General features: G+C 49.0%; 1 protein-coding gene across 3 annotated transcripts in view; it reads right to left on the bottom strand.

The window, feature by feature from the left end:
- Positions 1–282: 282 nt before the first annotated feature.
- Positions 283–14,852, bottom strand: part of DOCK1 (dedicator of cytokinesis 1) — a 548,347-nt gene continuing 533,777 nt past the window's right edge. For all 3 annotated transcript variants that reach the window (XM_030941069.1, XM_030941070.1, XM_030941071.1), the window contains exons 49-52: positions 13,083–13,281; positions 8,453–8,606; positions 5,218–5,369; positions 283–1,452 (exon numbers count right to left, since the gene is read on the bottom strand). In XM_030941069.1, coding sequence (XP_030796929.1) covers positions 1,357–1,452; positions 5,218–5,369; positions 8,453–8,606; positions 13,083–13,281 — 601 coding nt within the window. In that variant the 3' untranslated portion in view covers positions 283–1,356. The remainder of the gene's footprint in view (positions 1,453–5,217; positions 5,370–8,452; positions 8,607–13,082; positions 13,282–14,852) is intronic.

The following is a 14,852-nucleotide window of genomic DNA, read 5'->3' as shown; positions in this document are numbered from 1 at the left end:
ATCTGCAGCCCGAGAGCCCTGTGGGTTTGGTGATGGGGAAGAATTCAGCTGGGGCTCGGCTCAGCTCCTGTCTATCAGGACATACAGCCATGCCCGGGACACGGGCACTTCCCATCTGGGCTCCAGATCAGACACAATGAACAGAGAGGATTAAAAACAACGTTTGAGGAAGAGGTGCATATACAAATGTGTGTCACCAAGCACTTTAACAAAGCAGAATAGAAACAGCAGCATCTGTATTTTACAATCAAGGATGCAAACATAATATGTCAGACACCATGAGTCTTTTAAAATAACATTTTATTTTTCATTGTCAATGATTAACTTTTGAGTCTATTAGAAGAGTATCATGATTATAGTGAATAAAAAAATATAGATGAGAGAATACAAATATTAGGTTATACAAAGTTAGTTTTTTAAAAATCATTGTCCACCAAAATTTTCAGGACTTTGGAGTTCTGAAAAAAAAAATTTAATGTGTGTGTGTGTGTTTGTTTAACATTTCCAGCAGTTAAATGTTAAGAACACATATGGAGAATCATTTGTGGACGCCTATTATAATAAACAGAAGGACCACAAAAATTAAAACAAGTTCTAAGAACCGTCATATATACACATTTCTGTACAGAATGAGGACAAAAACAGTCCCCCAATTAAAACCAGCACTTGTGGTGCACACATTCTTTTTCAGAAAAGAACGAAAATTTATCTTCCTCTATGCACTTGTTTTTCCATTTGATTCAGTATTTTTAATGCTGCTTCCACCCCATAAATTAGTAAGTGTTCAGTAGCTGAGAAATATCCTAGTTTAAATTCTGCCAGAGGAAATCAGGAGCTTCCCCGGAAGGGCTGAACTTCATTGTCTGATGCAGGTGGGAGACACACCTCAACCAACGAAGTCACACCACCAGCTGGAACAAGGAGGGGCTGGATAAAACATCCCACGGCAGTGAGGAGGATTCCTATACATCGTCACCACACAGCTTCCCAAGAGTGAAGGCCTCGCCTCTCCTACTTGGCTGAGCTCAGGGCAACTGAGCTCTTTGCAAATGCAAGTCATTTGGCACAAAAAGAAAGAATGTTTGGGCAAGGCTCTGATTCTCTCAGAGGCCCCCAACTCTGATAACCACAGCGGCACATCCCGGGCCCACGCCCACCTCCCTGACCCACCCTGCTCCATGACACTAAAGGCCACTCACTCCATGGTGAGAACTGAACTCCTCTGAAGGAAAAGCAATTGCACGAAATGTTAACATCACAGGCCCAATGAGGTAAACAGCAGACTCAGGGGACACGGAAGGAGAGGACATGGAGACGGGGAGGGGCAGCGCACTCTTTCCAGACAGCCTTGTGATGTCACTGCACGATCCCGGAGTCCACCGATGTCTGCTTGCGAGTTGTCTTTGGAGGGGGAGGAGGCGGAGTTTTGCTGGGCAGTGGAGGTGGCAGATGCTAGAAAACATGAGGATGGGGAAGACGTTACATTCCTGATGTCCTGACAGAAAAGAAGCCGTCTCCAGTTGGGGTCTGACCTGGCACAGCCACTCAGCCGGAACCATCCTCTCCACGTGAGTTGGGCTCCACACTATCTGACTCGGGGCTGGCAGGTCTGCTAGGCTCAAGACTGGGCTGCTATGGGCCTGGGCCTTTCTGACACCTCTGAGCACTCTCCTACCGTGTGCACGGCCCCTGAGAGGTACCATTGCCCTTTGCATGGCCTTTTTAAATCTAGATGCTGTCGACCAAGTTATCCATCTATTGTCTAAGGGATAAACAAGTCCTTAGAGGCACTCTCCAGGGGTGAGATGAGAGACCTTCTTTTGCTGAGCTTCGGGCAAAGGTTAGCAAGCTTTTCCTGGAAAGGGCTAGATAGTAAATATTTCCAGCTTTTCGGCAGGCCACACGGTCTCTGTTGCAGCCACTCAACACTGCTGGTGTGGCCAAAAAGCGGGCATTGACGGTGTGTACAGAAAGGGGTGTGGCTGTGTTCCAAGAAAACTATTCACAGAAACAGGTGGCTGGTTGGCTGGCTTCAGCTCGTGGGCATAGGTCACTTGAGATTCACAAAAAAGAACATTAATTTCCAATGTGAAGGTAATAGCAAACCCCCTGCTGATGGGCCTGGCTGTTGTGTTATGACTGAGGGCAGCTGCACCCTATTGCTTTTGGGACCGTCATGCCCATCGCACACACCTGATGTGCAGGAGACGCTCTGGAAATATGGGTCGATCGAATAGGAAAATGGATGAATGAGTGAATACACGAATGAGCGAATACATGAGTCAGTGGATAAATGAAGAAATGAACAGGTGAGTAAACAAAGAAATGAAAGAAGAAGTGAATAGACCAGGGTAGGTGGGAGCATGCCACAGGCAGAGGAACCAGAAGGAACGCACAGAACACTATCATCTAACTTAGGGTAAGGGTGGATTTTTAACAGCCTCTCAGTGTGGGTTTGCATTTAGCTGAATGTGAGAAAAGAGGTTTTCAAGGATAGACAGTGACGCAGTAGAGTCTCTCACTCATCGCCCAGATTTCCTCCTGATTCACAGACAAGTAAATACAAAAATGACCAAGTGCTTAACACAGACAGGAGAATACACGTGGGAAAGTAAAACTGTTAAAGACATCCTATGAGTATATGACCTTATATTAAGGAAGGTAAAACAACAATTAAGTCTTTTTAAGGCTGGTTAGAACCGTTAAAAGAGACATCTATTTTGACGTCTGATGAAACTGTTTGTTTACATGTGAAAGCCACACTGATAGGCCAATGAGGAGCAGGTAAGGACCAGACTAACACAGCCTGATACCAACACAGCACTGCAGATGACCTCTGTGCCAAATATGAGCATGTCAAAAGCTTACCACCAATAAGCAAAATGATAGCTCAGATTACTGACGGGAAGAGCCATTTGGAAAGAAATGACAGCTTAGTGGCAACAACTAGAGACAGAGTTGCCTACAAGCCTGAGGCTGATCAATGAGAGTGACAGGAGGATATTGATCACACCCCCATCATGGCAGACGGATGATCATTATCCCAGAACAGCTCTCAGGGCCTGTGCAAAGGGAGGCACCCCAGGAAATGCAGCCGCTTCCGCCTAATGATGACATACTAACCAGCAGCGTGTCACCTGAGCATGCGCTCAGGCTGCAAGTAAATTAACAAGAAACAAAGAGGGAAGACACTTGGGTCATCAATCTAATTGAATTCACACCCCCTTTATAAATTGAGACAGAGCTAATCCATGTTATCCTTTACTTAATCAACTGTATGTGGCAGTGGTAACCCACAATGGTGTATCCAAGAAATTGAGACAATAAAATGTTACCCCAGAGTTGATTTGTAACAAGATGAGGAATTGGCTGTAGTTCTTAAGTTTAGAATTTTCCATTTACTAGTGTAGGGAGACTAGGGGGAACATTCCTGCCTTTCCAGTAAAATAAAGAGACGAAAACGTGACCAATTAACGTAGCTGTTAGGGAAACAATACGCCAAGCAACCCAGTATTCTTGCTAGACACCCCCGAATCTTGTTTTGCTCTCACAGTAGTTAGAAATGCCCAGGAAAGGTCAGGCTTCCATTTCTGCAGTGCAACAAACCATTCCAGCCTGCCAGAAAGCCCTCTTCACAGGGGAACCTGGTGCCTCTTCCAGGACCGGTTCCCCATCAAGGCGTCTCTAGGGAGAGGGAGCCTGTTTAAATGGCACTTGGGTCTCGGAAGCACAGTCTGCCTCTTTGATATTAAAGATGACTGCTTGTTAGTTTTCTGATCCAAAGGGAATGATGAAATACGTATGCTGTACACAAACACCCTCTCTCTTCCACTCCTCTTATAAGGGATGTAATGATCTTGCGGAACACGCCGGGAACAAGTCTCCATAAAAAAAGGAAAAGAAACAGCATGTGGGATTTATATTGTTTATTAAAGAAAAAAAAAAAAAAAAAAAAAACCCATGTCTCACCATGATGAAAAAAACAGAGACACCCAACAATCTCCTGTTTTCAACGTTCTACAGGAGTTTTGCGGCCATATAATTACTTTACTGAGGCTGGATAGCAAAAAAATATGGCCAGCTGTCCAGATATGAAGAGGGATATTTTACTCTTCAGACTGCACTGATTTAATTGTCAAAGGCTGTGAATAACACGGCCCGGGGAGGGCTGAGCCTGGAAGCAGAAGTTCCCACCACGGTTGAGTCAATCACTGGCTCGCTTCCATCCCACTCATGCTGCCCTCCGCACACGCCTGGGCCTGACACGAGAGGATGGGGCTGGGACTCGCAGGGCTGAGTGACGCCCGACAGCATCCTTGAGAACCAGGAGAGGAATGGGGTGGATCTGAAAAGAATGTTTCTAGAACTGTCAACTGGTAACTGAGGTGCTTGTTTCAATGGCTTTTTATGACTCCGACTAATATTGTACGGGCAGGCAGGCCCAGGGTCTGTTCAGCAAAAGGCACGTTGGTTGGGAAGAATGACTAAAACAGTTGCTGGGAGGTACCAGCTTCAGGGACTCACACCAAAGAAGGGTTCCAGCAGGTTGCTTAGGCTTACAAAGGCCAGTGCTGCCAGAGGAAGCCAGGCTAGCACCCCCGAGCTAGCACTGGGGAGGGCGCTCAGGGGTGGGGGCCCAGTGAGGGTGACTGTGCCCAGGAGCCAAACCTGGCTGTCCTCTGCAGTCTCTGTAAGGTGAGTGCCTGTCAACACCCAGGAGCTCCCAGCACCAGGTGAGGCTGCCTGGAGGAATGTTTGGAGATGAGCTTCTCCAGGGCCAAGCAGGTGTACAACAGGTGCCTGCCATACAGGGCGATACTGGCCAACCTCTTTAAAAAGTCAGACCTCTTGACAGAAAAGCTACTTCTCAAAAATCAAAATTTCATTAGAATTGCATTTCCAGTGGAATGATCTCCATGGTGATGATAAATAACCGTTGACAATCTTGGAATGTCTATCCTCTTCCTCTTTCTGAGGCATGATATCAAAACGTGCTTTTCGATGCAGTTATTGATAATGACACAGAGCCACAGATCTTACCCACCAGAGTCCTTACTGCTTTGATACCTTTTGCAAAATCAAATCCGGCCCATCATACATGGTTTTCCTCACGTGCTCACTAGCCCAAAGTAAACCTGCTAATATCTGGAATGAGGGACTCGTCCTACTTTGTGGAGGGGAAGTAATGAAAGGCCATGTTTCAGATTGCCGACTTACCCTCTGGTGTGGAGGTGGAGGTGGAGGTGTTGGCGAGCTCAGCAAGTCCTGGTTTTCCATCAAATTCCCGTAATCTGCCACGCTGCCTTTGAGAGGCAGAGGGGGTGGGACATCGGCCACGTCCGCCCCCGTCATGCCATTCAGCTCCAAGCCTGGAAAACCGGGATTTATTTAAAATCAGCCCAACTTCCCCATGGAGCCTGACTGCTCAGGGAGCTGCTCCACGTTCCCTCCCAGAGAGGCAGGCATGTTTGTCAACAGAGCAGATGAGGGCAGGGAGGGAGCGAACACAAAGGGTGGGACCCTCTCCTAATGGCAATGTTCTAGAAAGAGAATAGCAAGTATCACGTGACAACTAAAACCGGAGCATGAAGCAAGGCACAGAGCCACTGTAGAAAGGGTGACGTTCACCCCGGCCTCTTCTGTCCTGCCTCGGGCCCCCTCCCTCGGGCCCCCTGCCTCGGTGAAAGTTAAACAGCTGGGTGCCACAGGACTGTCTCTGCTGCTGCTGCTACTGCTTTCAAAGCCCAGCCAGGCCTCTACAGTCACCCCTGCAGTTATCACCTGGAGAGATTCGCTAAGCAAAGTCTAACACGGCAACCAGCCACCCAGCGTCCAATCTCTTTCCACAGGAACATCCACAGTCGTATGAAATGAAGTTATTAGCCGTAGCAGTTACTGTGGCTGTCGCTTTAAATAAGCCAAGGGGAAGTACAATGGATTTTTAAAGTAAACTGGAAAAAACAGTCGTTTTCACACGGAGGAATAATCGTTAAGACAGGATATTTTCTCAACCCTTGTTGAGACTCTTAAAAATAATTTGTTTTCTTTTATATTAAAGAGAGAAAAATTGACATTTTTACTGATGAGTCTCTTTTGGAGTTTTCCCCTAGGATCCATCTCATGAAAAAATCCTTTTTTAGGAAAATGCATCCTAGGAAGGGCACAGTGTCAGCTTAGAGGGAAGCTCTGCCATGGGGCGGAGGGAAATAAGGCTTCGGTGGGTGACTGTCTTCATGATTGCTTCCAATTATTGTGGTAATATATACATGACATAAAATTTGCCATTTTAGCCATCTTTTAGGGGACAATTTGGTGGCATTAAGCACATCGGCCATGGTAGACAACCATCACCATGATGTATTTCTGAAACATTTCCATCACCCCAAATGGAATTCTGTACTCATTAAACAGTAACTCTCCATTCCTCCTTCCCTCCAGCTTCTAGTATCCTCTACTCTACTCTCTTTTTTTTTTCTTTTTTTTGAGATGGAGTCACGCTGTGTTGCCCAGGCGGGAGTGCAGTGGTGCGATCTCAGATCACTGCAACCTCCACCTCCCAGGTTCAAGTGATTCTCCTGCCGCAGCCTCCTGATTAGCTGGGATTATAGGTACACATCAACACACCCAGCTAATTTTGTATTTTCAGTAGAGACGGGGTTTTACCATGTTGACTGGCTGGTCTGGAACTCCTGACCTTAGCTGATCCACCCGCCTTGGACTCCCAAAGTGCTGGGATTACAGGCCTGAGCCACGCCTTTCTGTCTCTATGAACTAGCTTTAGATCTTTCATTTAGGCGGAGTCATACAATATTTGTCCCTTTGCGACTGATTTATTTCACTTGGTATCATGGTTCTGAGGTTCGTCCGTGCTGCAGCACGTGTCAGACCTTCATTCCTTTCTACAGCTGGGTAATATTCTATTGCACGGACATTTCTTTGGATGTACATTTTGTTAATCTGGCCATCAGTTGATGGACATTTGGCCTGTGTTTGCTTATTGGCTCTTGTGAAAAATACTGCTATGAATATTAAGTATCTGTTTGAGTCCCTGCCTTCAATTCTTTCGAGTACAGGCCTAGGAGCAGGACTGCCGGTTCATATTATATGTTTATTCTACACTGAACTTTGGAGGAACCACTAAATTGTTTTCTGCAGCAGCAGTGATGGTGCCTGTTTTCAATATTAAAATAGATTTTAAACACATTTTTAGACAGATCACGTAGTAATAGTGCAAGGATGTGAAGATGCACCCTCCAAAGACATATCCAGTGCCCAGAAAGCTCTCTGCCTACTCAATTAAACTCACGCATCCACTCCTGGAGCCGGCCTCCCCACCCACTGACAGTCTCCAAAATTATGACTGCTCCCCTTTCAGCAAGAGGAAAATCAGGAGCAGAGGACAATCACTCACTGCCTTGCACAACCCTCGCCACAGGGCATGGAGCTCTCCTGCCTGGAACCCCTCTCTGTGCCACAGGAAGGAGAGTGGGCTCCCCAGTTCTGCTGCCATCCTCCCCCCAGCACCTTCTTCCTGCCAAGATTTCTCCTCTCTGCTGGCTCTGAATCTAGTGGTGAAGAGCTGTCTACCACTTAGAGTAAGTTGAGTAGAGTCTTTCCAAAATGCAGACCTCTTAGGGCCACCCAGAACCTCAGAATGTGCCTTTTTTGGATTTAGGGTCTTTGCAGATATAATCAGCGAAGGATCTCAAGGTGAGATCATCCTGGATTTGCAGTGGACCCTATATCCAATGACTGCTGTCCTTCTAAGAGGAGAGGACACAGACAAGGAGGCCATGCGGAGACAGGGGCAGAGAGGGGAGTGATGTGGCCACAGCCAAGGAGGGCTAGGGACTGCTGGGAGCCACCAGAAGCTGGAGGGAGGCCTGGGACAGGCTCTCCCTTGGAGCCACCAGAGGGAACCAACTTGCTACCTCCTTGATTTCAGAGTTCTGGCCTCCAAAACCTTCAGAGAACAAATGTCTGCTGTTTGGAGCCACTAGTTTTGTGGCAACTTCGAGGGTAATTTAAACATTGGTCAAAACTAGAAAAATAAGCTGTGCCCTTAGCTGTTGCCAGCTGCCTGGAGGTGCTTCTCCAGTGCACAGTCCTAGACACAAGCAGGCCCACGGCCTCCTGCAGCTCTGTGTCCTGCGATGGGAAGTGGGGCAGTTCCACGTGCCTCACAGGTCCCCTCCACATGGACCCTGGGACAGACCCTGCACTTTCTGCCCCTCTAGCGCTGGAGACCTGGGCTCTGGTTTTTGGCCTGGTTTGCGAAAAGTCCAGACTCTACAGCCCGTTTCAAGGGACACTCCCAGGAAGCCAGGTGTTTATCTAAACTCCCACCCTCTGCTGCAAAGGGAGGCAGGAAGCGCTTCTAACCTCAGAGCCTTCAGCCAGGGGAAGTCACGGAGCTACAGCACGATACCTATGTGGGGACTGTTCCACTTACTTGACTGCATGCTGAAGCTGAGCTTGGCCCTTGGTGTAACCGGAGGAGGTGTTTGCTGGGAGGACGGTGACGAGGGGGACACTGAGAAGCGCCTTTCGCTTCCAATGACGTTGATCACCTGGCTCTTCGGTCGCTGGGGCCGCAGGGGACTTATCTACATTGAAAGGAAAGAGCGAGCACAGTTAGGGTCTGTTATGGGCCGAGTTGCATTTCCACCTAAATTCCTATGTTGAAGTCCTGACCCCCATTACCTTAGAATATGACCTTAACTGGAAATAGGGTCTTTGCAAATGATCAAGCTGAGGTGTGACCTGTTAGTGGGCAGATTGTAAGACATGAACAGGAAAGGTGGACGGGGGAGGAAACTCTGGAAAATCTCACGCCCCAGAGACCCCCCCAAAACACACATGCTAGGTGTGAGCAGAGGGCAGCGGAATACCTAGGCAGGAGGGAGTGCCCTGAAACACCCCATAAGACACCCAGTAATTGCTCCCTCTGCAGCTAACCTGTTACAATGTAGCTGGCTACATGCTGATCAGGAGGGAAACAGGGAAAGGGGTTAATTCCTAAGAGATACACTTGCATAGGAAGTACAGATTTGACCGCAATACGACCTTCTTGGGGTGGCGGTAATGAGCAATGCTGCCATTAGGTAGGATTCCTATTGATCACTGAGCCCGAGTGTGCACATCAACTAGCAGCAAGGGTAAGTCCCACAAACCTGGGCGGGAACTAGGCAGGGAAAAGGTGGAGACTTAAGACAGCTGGGAAAATAGACAAAGACAAAGGGAGAGGCTTAAGACAGAGGTGGGAGCTTAAATCAGTCCAGTATAAAAACCACAACACAGAACTCCCAGGGGCTGCTCTCCACAGGGTCAGCCTGCTCCTCTCCTGGAGTCTATGCTACTTTTATTTCCTTAGTAAGACTACTTTACCTACTTTACTAATTGGTCTCTTGACTGAATTGTTTCCTCTAAGACTAAGAATCAAGAACCTGCACACTTCCCAGTAACAGGTCCTAATCCAATAGGACAGGTGACCTTATGAAAACGGGAAGTTTGGACATGGACACGTGTTCCATGGCAGAATTATTCCCAGGTGTGCTCAGCATGCTTTGGTCTCTTTGGTGTGTACCTGAAAGTCTAGGAACTGGCTGAAGGATTTTTGCTATTCCTTTCCTTTGCTTCTTCTCACATCCTAGGTCATTGCCGGGCAGGGATTCTTTTTTCTCTCCTTTTCAATGCATGTTTTCCTGCTCATCTCTGGTTTTCGGAGGCACTTGACTTTCCCCCACTGAAGCCCTTTCCCTGTTTGTTCCATCAGTAAGTTGTATGTATATATTTCTTACAGGTTGCTCATCAGGCTTTGGGGAACAGGAGCAGTGACAGAATACTCTGAGGCAGGAGTAATTAGAAAACTTATTAACCCAGCCAAGATGATTTCAGAGTTCTGGCCTCCAAAACCCTCCAAAACCTTGGAGTCAAGATTCTCCCACAAGGAAGGGCAGGCAGGCGAGTGGGCAGCTTCGGCTTGGTGCTAGGTCTGGGGGCCTGGTGGATGGGCTGTGCTGGTTTGGGAGAGCAACAGAGCAGGTAGGCTTCAACGTCTGCCCCAGGAGGAGTCAGCCGAGCCAGGGCCAGTCTGGAGGTCACTGAGGCTGGAAGGAGGAAATGGGAACCAGGCTTGGGAGGAAGATTCAGGCCCTCTGGCAAATGAGTGACAGAGCCAGGCCAACAGGTCTATTTCCAGAACTACACCGTGCTGTCGGGGGAGCCAAGTGCCCAGGAGCTGCACCTCCTCTGAAGAAATGGCCTTGTTCCAGGCAGCAGAACTGCCGTGGGAAGTCGGGAAAGGCCGGGTGAAGTGCTGAGTCCTCTGAAGGCGAATGTGCTGGCAAGAGAGATTGGGGGTCTGCTAAGGTGCGTCTCCTGGCTTCCCTGCCTCCCAGGGCGGGCACATTCGGATTCAGAGAGCGTGAGGAGGCTGGCCTGCTGAGATGCAAATTGCAGCCTGGAGGCTCTGGCTGGAGAGGCTCAGCTAAAGGTCAGGAAATTGTTGATGATGCAAATCAAGTAGGAAACCAAACCCAGCCCCAGGGGTGAGGAGGGAAAACCTTGGCAGAAGCTGGGGTGCAGGGGAGGCCAGCATGGGGGAAGGGCAAGGAGGACACTACAGTAGGGGTAAGCCGGGGTGGGGGGTGGGGAGGGTGGCTGGTGGTGTCCCCAGGGAATGGGTTGCTGCTTCTGCTCCTGTGAACCTCCTCCCCACCTCCCCTGCTGCATGGCTGGTCACAGGCACGCAGTCGCCTGCTAGGAAACTTAAGGTGTCTGACTATCCTCACAGACCTTGCCAGCACCCGTCCCCTGGAGGAGGTGGCCTCTGTGTAGGCAGACAGGTCGCTGGGCTGGACCAAGAATAGGAAGCCTGTCCCCAGTGGGAGGTTCGGATTCCCTGCCTCCTGGTGCTGGAAGGCTCAAGCTGACACTGGGCCAGATGCTGAGAAGCCCCACCAGTGTTCTGTGCTCTGACCTTGGTGATTTCCTGTGGATTTGCTGAGGGTGCTAGGGCCAACCGTGGGGAAGCAGCCCTTGTGGTGCTGCCCCTAGCCCTGCTGTCTGCAAGGATCCTAGAAGGATGCTTGGGCCACCACAGGCAGGGACAGAAAACGCACTGTGCTGGCTCTGTGCCTGTCACGTGTGTGCTTGTGTCTTTGGACTTTTCACACAAGTCAGGTGTGATCAATCCTGCCACTTGGCATAACTTCTCTGAGGCCTCCAATTTAGCATCTTAAAACGGAGCTTAAATTAAAATGTATGAAAGACTTGCATAGTGTCTAGCACTAAGTCATATTCAAAAATGCTTCTGTTCATTCCCCTACCCAGCTACGATGTTTTGAGACTTGAGAAATCTACCTGGGGCTTGAGAGAAGGAGACTTCAGCCAGCCTCTGGGGTGGTGGGCATCCCAACTTCTGAGAATAGCAGACAGAGCACGCTGTGTGGTCAGGACCCCCTCAATCTGCTGGAGGCTGAGCGTCTGGGTGCTTCGGGCCAGCCTCCAGCCAGTGCCCCCCGAGGCCTGACATCCTCGGCCACCCTCACGGGAATTCTCCAGCCTCGCTGCAGCCACAGGCCGCAGAGCAGCGCTGGCCTGCTGGATGTCAAGTCATGGCTGGGGGGTTTGCCTTCCACCTCTAGATAGCCAGGTAGCATGTGACTGCTTTCTGAGTGGCATGACGTATAGATAAAACGAACTTTCTGGGTTTTAAGTTACAAACAAGCGGTGCAGTATGTCTAACCCTCTAATCACAGCCCGCCGGCTGCCCAGGACTGAGACAAGCAAACACCCATCCATTTCCAGGGAGGGCAGCTCCAATCCTGACTTCGCCTTTGAAACTGACAGCCCACGAGAACCCCTTCTTCATTTTTGTTTCCAGCTACAGCTAGCACTTTCAGAATCAAGTTCGCTCTGGAAGTGGGCTGCGCCTCATCTTTGGACTCACACTCTGATACAGCTTGTCCCCTCCAAATCTCATGTTGAAATGTTGGGGGTGCGGCCAGTGGGAGGTGTCTGGCTCATGGGAGCTCACCTCTCATGAAGGGCTTGGTGCTGTCCTTGCAGTAATAGGGGTAATGAGTGGGTTCTCATTCTGTCAGTTCACGTGAGACCTAGTTATTTAAAAAAGCCTGGAACACGACCCCCTGCCCATACTCTCTTTCTTACCATGTGACATGTCTGCTCCCCTCCCCTGCCTTCGGCCAAGAATAAAAGCCTCCTAAGGCCTCACCAGAAGCCAAGCAGATGCTAGTGCCATGCTCATACAGTCTGCAGAACCATGAGCCAGATCAACCTCTTTTCTTCATAAATGACGCAGGCTCAGTTATTGCTTTACAGTAACACAAAACAGACGAACACAGACTCCCAATGTGGTGTACTTCTGGGAGGATCAGCTCTCAGGCCCAGCCCCAGGATGAGAGCCGGCTCCTCGGTTTCACCACCCTCACACGCTCACAACTGTGGAATGAACGAGACTCACTAGGACCTGTTTTTAAGGTCAGCTCAGCAGCACGGGTCACGTGAAGTCCCTGTAAGTCCTTGTGAAAGACGGCCAGGAGATGGAAAGGTGGAGCAGATGAGACAGAGCAGGTACCCCAGGAGCAGGTGCAGCTGCTGGGGCCTGGTGGGAAGAGGTCTTTGGATTCTAGTTCCGCTGATTTTCACACTTGGGCCATAACTAGCTTAGAGTTCCAGTCAACAAGGGGCGAAGAGAAGGCATTAGCGGACACGGAGGACTGTTTCCTGACAACAAAAGGACTCCTGCTCGTCTTCTGGGATATCAGGACATGTGTAGGAAACAAGTCCAACAGAGCCAGAGTGGCAGAGCCTAGCAGCAGAGCGGCCCTGCCCCAGGCCCTGCGGAAGCTGGACGAATGCTAAGCCCAGCTCTGCGGCTCTGGCTGTCCTACTGCCTTGGGACATTCGAGGTTAGGGGAGGAGGACCCCAGGTTTTTGAGCTGCTAATTTACAACAAGTGCAGTCAGAGCCCACGGTCAGCCCTGTTGGCTACAGGTGGGGCAAAGGTGGGTCCCTGAAGCTACTGCAGAGCGAGGAAAGCTACCCTGTCAGGTTACCGTTTCCGAAAGGATCACAGCCTCAGACTGCTGCAGGGAAATGTCGGTGGGTTTAAATTCTTTCTCAAATATCTCTTGATGTTTGCTGTTCCTTTTTTCCTTCTTCTTGTCCTTCTTCTCCTTCTCCAGGTCATCCTTGTCCAGCTTGTCCTGGGACCTGGAGTGCATTTTCTTTGGCAGGAGAGGCTCCAGAGCAAACCTGAAGGAAAGGTCAATGATGTCTTAATAGAACAGCAATTGCTTTTTCCACCCCCAGACACGCGTAAAGTCACTCACAATCCATCGAAGACATTTACAAGGAAAGCAATGATTTAAAAGGGAGGCCAAGGGCGACTTCAGATACACAGTCACCAGATGCAAGGACTGTGTTTCAATCCCAGCACAGACAAACTGTGAAAAAGATACGACACTTAGCACCATAGGGCAAATGTGACGTCTGACCCGATTTTGATGATGACATTAAGGAACTGTTCATTTACGATGGGAGGATGGTATTTAGGGTATATTTCAAAAGGGGAACCCTTGTCTTTTAGAGATTTATATAGAAATATTCTGTCTATTTTTTAATGGGGAAAAATGGACATCAATGCAAAGAAATGTCTGCTACCTTAATCCTGAGCAAGGCTCTATGATTACAGATAGATGGTTGTTTCCAGGTGAAAGCACTTTGCACGGCTCGGTCAGAAGCAAGCCAGGGCCAGCTCACAGGTGCCCTGAGGTTTCCAGCTGGCAACTGAGCTGGAGACAGAAGACCTGCATTCTAGCTCTGCCACTTGTGGGTGACTCTTGATGTCCTCGTAACCTCTGGCAGCTGTTTCACTTATAAAAGGGATATAAAGACACCACCACCCTTCTGCCTACCCCACAGTTGCTGTAAAAACACATTCGTGGTTACGCCATGGAGTAAATGCATCTTAGGCTAGTTTCTAAGGCATGTACCAAAAGCTTAGTGTGCATGCACATCCACACACGATTGTGATTTGTCACTCCAACACAAGATTGGCGTGTCCATCCTGTTTCTGGTCCTAGAAGTCTTATCAGGAGGTGGAAGAAACTGATCCAATTCCAAGACTGGAGTCTCATCCCTAGAAGCTCCTGCTGTGGGGAGGAGTCAGGAGAGATGGTTGAATGGATGAAGGCATGGGCCCGCCTGAAAAACCGTATAGCATAACTCACATGGAAGGCAGGGCTGTTACTAGGATCTTATATTTTCAAAATATAGCCTGCTCTTTGGAGCTCTGAGTCCTCACAGCAACTTCCAAACCTGACTTCCTTGACTGCCTGGAGAAGAAATTGGCTTTTTCAAGGGAAGCATGATTTCAAGAGAAGAAAATTTAGCCGGCCAGTCATATTTTCATCCTAGCTCTAGTTTCTCTTACATGTATTTCTGAATGGGACGCTTGGAAGGAAGCCACTGTTCTCATTTAGAAGGCCATTGCAGGGCCGGGCGTGGTGGCTCATGCCTGTAATCCCAGCACTTGGGGAGGCTGAGGCGGGCGGATCATTTGAGCTCAGGAGTTCGAGACCAGCCTGACCAACATAGAAAGATCCTGTCTCTACAAAACATACAAGAATTAGCCAGCCATGGTGGTGTGCACCTATAGCCCCACCTACTCAGGAGGCTGAGGTGGTAGGATGGCTTGAGCCTGGGAGGCAGAAATTGCAGTGAACCGAGATTGTGCCATTGTAGAGCTTGGGTGACAGAGTCAGATCCTGTCTCAAAAAAAAAAAAAAAAAAAAAAAAAAAGAAGACGGCCATTGCAACAATCT

This window comes from Rhinopithecus roxellana, chromosome 11 (genome assembly GCF_007565055.1).
Source record: "Rhinopithecus roxellana isolate Shanxi Qingling chromosome 11, ASM756505v1, whole genome shotgun sequence".
In the NCBI taxonomy this organism is placed as follows: Eukaryota; Metazoa; Chordata; class Mammalia; order Primates; family Cercopithecidae; genus Rhinopithecus; species Rhinopithecus roxellana.
The sequence above is the reverse complement of the archived record's forward strand: the minus strand, read 5'-3'. Positions and strand labels throughout refer to the sequence as shown.